Source organism: Setaria italica, chromosome IV (genome assembly GCF_000263155.2).
Source record: "Setaria italica strain Yugu1 chromosome IV, Setaria_italica_v2.0, whole genome shotgun sequence".
In the NCBI taxonomy this organism is placed as follows: domain Eukaryota; kingdom Viridiplantae; phylum Streptophyta; class Magnoliopsida; order Poales; family Poaceae; genus Setaria; species Setaria italica.
Genome location: NC_028453.1, coordinates 36,169,745 through 36,175,701, shown reverse-complemented (window position 1 = coordinate 36,175,701; position 5,957 = coordinate 36,169,745). Strand labels below are relative to the sequence as shown.

The window sequence follows — 5,957 nt, the reverse complement described above, 5'->3', positions numbered from 1 at the left end:
ATTTCACACAGAAACAACCATCCATCTCATCTAAGCATCTCTTTTCTTTATTTCCAAAAACCTAATTTTCTCATTTGAAAATACTCACACATTTATTCTTTAAATAAACCATTGTAGTCATGATTGAATTGAGTAACAAAGTCCTAAGCATTCTAGCAATAATTATCATCCAAACAGAGCAAATCATATTTAGAGATAATTATAGGACAATCAAGGAATGCTCATAGCAATCAAGGGGTAGCTATCCAATCGTGTTTCAGCAGTAAAACAATATGCAATTTTATAAAACAGGCCAATAGGTTGTGTTTGAAAAACTGGGATAAATATGCATCAAAGGGTGAGATTGGACTTGCCGTCCTCGTAGTTGGCCGGGAGTTCTTGCTCGCGGTGCTGGTCCTCGGGCTCGGGCTCACGATCAAACTCCTCCTCAAGCTCCTCCTCAGGTACTCCGCGATTTATGGCACACACAATCGGGCATACGATAAATAAAAGAAAAAAAAAGATTTTACCCGTTGAGCTTGAACAGAGAAAGCGAACGAAAAATAGGAGGAATGAGTATTTTCATAGGATTTGTAGATGATTCGGCGGGAATATAGTAGAGGATGACGTGGTCGAATTTGGGATTAATTGGAGGAAGTTTGGTGCATGAAATGATGAGGCAAAGACGTATTTAGGGGTTAAAACAAGGCTTAGGGGTTTAACTGCGAGGAACCAGTGACTTGTTTGTAAATATTCTTGGAAGGTGGAAGGGTTGTTCTGTGAAAAGAGTATGGAGAGGTGGGAGGATTATTTTGCAAATAGGAGATAGTAGGGGGTCAGATCGAAATTGGGGGGGTGTTTTTCTCTTCTTCTCGGTTCAGGAACACAGGGAGATGGGGAGGGAATTCTGGTGGCGGCCGGCTGGCTGTGGCTCGCCGGCGGCGAGGCCCAGCAGCGGGGAAAGGAGAGGGGAGCAAGGGGATTCCATTTGACCCCTTACCTTGGGCGGGCGGCATCGGGGAAGGAGGCGCCGGTGGTGGCGCACGGTGCTATGGCGGCGACGTGTGGCGAGAGGTGGCGCACAGGAGGGAGCAAGGGCGGCAAGCTGATGGGTGTGGAGGAGGTCGAGGTGTCGCCCCCTTTTATAGCCGGCAGAAGGAGTGGGGGAACGGCCGGTAGTGGTGGGGACCGGGGCCAGGTGTGGCGACGGGCGGCATCGTGGCGCGGTGCTGATGGCGAGGCAGTAGGGGCCACGGCGGTGTAGCGATGGGGCCGGCGTATGGCAGGGGCTGGTGGCGCGCTGGCTGGGGGGGACGAGGCGCTGCCGCGGCGAGCAGCGCGGCGCCGACATCGGGCGCGCCGCACGCTGCCGGCGTGCAGGGAGGGGTCGGACGTGGGGGCCGAGCCTACGCGTGCAGGGAAGAGAGGGGAGGGGGGCCCGGGGCAGTCGTTGTGCGGTAGGAGGGAGCAGGCGCATGCGGCTAGGAAAAAGGAAGAAGGAAGGAAGAAGGAAGGAAGAAGAAAGGAGGAAAGAAGAAGAAAGGAGGAAAGAAGAAGAAAGAAAGGAAGAAAGAGAAGGAAGAAAAAGAAAAGAGAAAAAAGGGAGAGGGAAAAAGAGAAAAAGAAAGGGAGAGTCAGTGGTGATTGCGGAAAACGGTCGGAGCACGTGCGGCGATTTGTCGACCGGCATGCGGTGAAATTTGTGGAGAGGATAAAAATGATGGTTGTCGGCTTTGGGTGCCGGCACGGCGAAATCATCGGGAAGATGGGATTTTCGGGAGCTCAACAGTAAAAAGATTTTGAAAACAAATTTCAGCGGGTGATTTAAGTTGGTGATTTTTACGGATGTTACAACCTTCGTCATCGAGCTCTACTCAGTGTAGTTGGTCTTGGTGAGCATCGGCCACTAAGTGTTGCCGACGGACTCCCGGATGATGGTCTTGATGACCCTCAGGGGTCGGAGCTCGGAGTCGAGGTCGGAGTCGTAGTCGGAGTCGAGCCGAACTCGTGGACGGAGCCCTTCCTGCCTCAAGGACGGCCCCCGTCCGCCCCTCAACGCGGGTCCTAGACCCATCGATCCACCTCCACGTCCAGCCACCGGTCCGCCTCCTGCGGCTCGGGACGGCCGCCTTGCGCCTCTATGCCGGCAGCCTGCGCCTGTGCCCGCCGTCTTGCACCGCGCGCCTCACCTCCTCCTCCTCACGTCGCGCCATCTCGCGCGTCGCCTCCTCCTCCTCGCGCACCTCCTCCACCTCCAGACGCCGCTGAGCGGCCGCCACCGCCGCTGCCTGGGCCTCCACCGCGGCGAGGCGGGTTGTCTCGGCCGCGCGCGCCACCACGGCCTCCATGGCCGCCTCGTGCGCTGCCCGAGCCGCAGCGGCCTCCCGTGCCTTGGCATTGCGTAGCCACACCGTCGCCGCCCTGGCGTCCTCACGCGCCACCGCACGCCGCTCGTCCTCCTCCTACCGCGCCGCACGCCACCTCCTCCTCCTCCCGCCACTCCGCCGTTGTCTCCTCCACCACGGCCGCCGCCCTGCGGCGCCGCGCGCTCAATGTAATCAAGTTGTGGGAGGAGGCCCGCGAGTGGGCCGGGGCCACCGGGCCCGCGCCGCCCACCGGTCTTGCCATGGATGGGGTGGAGGAAGTCGAGGGAGCCGCCGGGTGAAGCCACGCTGCCGCCGAATCCGCGAGGGAAGACTCCCGCCACCACCGGATCCGTGTGGGGGAAGGTCGGATTCGCGCCGGGAAGGAGCACCGCCATCGGGATGGGGTGGCACTGCCGCTAGGCTGAGAGGGAGGAGAGGTGTGCGCACGGGAGAGAGAGAGGGAGAGGAGGGGTTGATGGGGGAAAAAGGCTCTAGATACCAATTTGGTCCTAAATGATCTTTTTCCATTAACCACACATTGAGGTAGGAGGGGTATTCTAGATAATACATAGATAATGTGCTCACATGCACCGCCAACCACACTCACACCTACCACATCACTAATTAGACTTATTTTATCATAAGCTCACTCTTCAACAGTCTATAGCTTAAACAGGGAAACATCTCGTACCTTGATCAAGACAGATGCTGGCGTGTTGCTGTGATCGTGCCGGCCGCGTCTCCGATGGAATTGCTTGACGCGGAATCGTGGCCGCACGTCAAGGCACAGGTGAACGAAATTTTTTTCGTTGCAGACATGGGCAATGCAGATTCCAGAGCAAAGTGTACAAAAGGAAGAGAGATGCATCAGGTGAGCTAACAAACACGCCATTCTTTCAGAAGCAACACTCCCAACATTTGTCAAACAGTATTTACACAAGTTCAAAGGAGGACAAAAATAAAACTACTTGTAGCTTAGGAAAATCTACTTGTCAGCACTTTACATCATCACCGAGAAGGTGGCCGATTTCCGATACTGCTATCAATCATCATCTTCCTCGTCGTCAAATTCCTCCTCTTCCTCCTCTTCATCGCTCAGCTCTTCCATAGGCTCATCGTCCTCGTCATTAACTACAAAACCTCCCAGAGTCTCATCTTCCTCGTCCTCTTCTTCCTCAACCTCTTCATCCTCGTCATCATTATCCCCACCTTTAACCTTTGAGTTCTCCTGACGAGGCTTTTTCGGGTCTTTAGATCTTGTCACATACTTTGATCTCTTGACGCTAGGACCTCTTGCCAGGGATTCCTTTTCATCCTCGCTCTCATCAGTCCAGTCTTCATCATCACCCTCTCCATCTTTATTCTTCTTGTTCCGACCCAAAGCTTTTGATCTACCTCTCCTGTTGCTAACCTCATCATCTTCATCATCGGAGCTTCTCTTTGTTTCCTCCAGGAACCAATTCCAATCCTTTGGAGCACGAATCCTTCCCTTTGGATAACTATCAAATTCATGGCCCATTGACAAGAACCCAAATTCTGCAGACAAAACCATACTTTGTAAACAGAAATGCAGAAATGTACTCCGTATTTGACAATAAAGACAACAAGACAGAAACATTTCGATATTATTTCGACATTGACACATTTTCTTGGCAACAGGAAAATAAAATGCACAAATACTAATGCTCAAATATGATTTTATTGAAGAACATTGGCCAGTAGTCCATTACTCCAATTCTACAACTAACCATATGAAATGTTTCTTTTCACTAGTGTCCATGCAGATCTTATGAACTGAAACCTCCTGTTCACACGTGCCTATGCCTATACAGTTGCATCAGGTTTCCAATAAGTACCGTACAAAAGCCTGAATCTACACCAACTGTTCCTTCTCCATCTGACGCAGCATTGTTCAAAAATCAACGGGGTAGCCAATAAGTGTATTCTGAATGTATCATCAACTAATACAAACAGAGTACACAGGGAAAAACAGAAACCCAATTATTTGCAAGTCATGCCACTCCAATTAACCTACATTGAACACAGTATTGATTCATTGCTAAAAGGCTATGTACAATAAGATTCAAATTTGTAACTGAATTTGGAAAAATTCAGACTCCCTTGCGATGCAAATTCTAGAAGAATTGGAACCTTCTCCATTCACACATTAGTTTCAAAACATAGAGCTGCATGAGGTTTCAAACGAATACTTCTGCATCAGACACAGAGCATTGTTCAGAAATCGACAGGGTAGCCTTTTAGTGCAACCAATCTAAGCTACATCGAAATCACCCAACACGTGCAGAGTACACAGGCAACATCGAAATCAGATCAAATTCAAGACAGACACTCCAACGTAAGCTACATTGAGAATGAGAGCAGTATCAGTTCATCGCTAGAGATTTATGTGCAACAAATTCAAATTTTTCCCGGAATTTGGAAAACTCAACTTCCCTGAAATGCAAGGAAAGGAACACAAGCTCACCTCGAACTGGATCTATGCTCGCTAAATCAATGTCCAAACCCTCCACATCAGAGCCCGCCGCCCCCTCTTCCTCTTCGGTGACCTCGACGGCCTCTTCCTCCGCAGCCCGCTTCTCCCTCTCCCTCTCCTTCCGCTCCCGCGTCCGCTTCTCCCGCCTCGCCACCGCGTCCAGCACGGCGGCCTCCACCTCCACCTCCGCATCACCTTCCCCGTTCCCCTCCCTCCTCCGCACCACCCAGAACGCAGGCGCCTTCAGCGACAGCGACAGCGCGTCCCCGGGCCTGAGATCGCCCTTCTCCCCGCGCCGGAACACAACGCTGCTCCCGCCGTTCGGCGAGCGGACGACCACGGGGTTCCTGCCTACGACCTCGAATGCGACCCCGGGCTCGCCGCCTTCGTCGAGGAGGCGGAGAGACACGTGGCGGCGGGAGACGGTGCGGTCCGCGGAGGGGCCGCCGCCGTCGCCGCCCAGGTCCCCGCGGCCGAGGTCGGCCGTTGGGGAGTCAACGGCTAGGGACACCGCCCTGCTTCCCCCGCCGCCGCTTTCGAGCTCCAGCTCCATGGCGCGGAGAGGAAGCGCCTGGGCTCGTGGAATGAATGAGAAGGGCAAAATTTGCTGCCTTGGGCCCCCAGGTTAGGGGGGGTTTGGCTACATGGACTGGACCTTTATCTGCCGTGGGTTTACGATTTAACTGGCCCACGGTTCCTTTCGGCCGGCCGAGCTCTGTGCAGAGCTGGACTTAGGTGTCGAGTTTCAACTTTTTTTTTCTTCATTCTCACGGCTGCATTCATTGGCAGCAGTATTAGTATAAAAGTATTACCGACCAGTTTGTCAACCGTAAGCAAATGCCCAATTTGCTCATCTTTTAGGCACATGCCATCATTTCGTGGAAAACAAAGAAAGATCCCCCACGTCTTCAGCTGCCAACAGCAGTGAGAAGGTGGAGTCTCAATTTAAGATGATGAACTCAGAGTGCCCTAGAAGAATTGACCATCCACTATAATTAAACAACACATATAGTACGTGAAGTTATCATTGCCCTTGGCTATGGTTGTAAGTGGGCGGCCAGCGGATACCCAATACGTACCCGTCCGCATAAGCAGCCAGCTTTGTGCGGGTTTATGCG

The 5,957-nt window shown here is 52.7% G+C and overlaps 1 protein-coding gene across 1 annotated transcript; it reads right to left on the bottom strand.

Moving 5' to 3' along the window:
• Window positions 1–3,217: 3,217 nt before the first annotated feature.
• LOC101777030 (high mobility group nucleosome-binding domain-containing protein 5) lies at window positions 3,218–5,440 on the bottom strand. Its single transcript, XM_004966008.3, has 2 exons — window positions 4,831–5,440; window positions 3,218–3,881 (listed from the first exon to the last, which is right to left on the bottom strand). Exons 1-2 carry the CDS (start codon window positions 5,390–5,392, stop codon window positions 3,388–3,390), a joined length of 1,056 nt encoding a protein of 351 aa, XP_004966065.1. The 5' UTR covers window positions 5,393–5,440; the 3' UTR covers window positions 3,218–3,387.
• Between the last annotated feature and the right edge of the window lie 517 nt (window positions 5,441–5,957).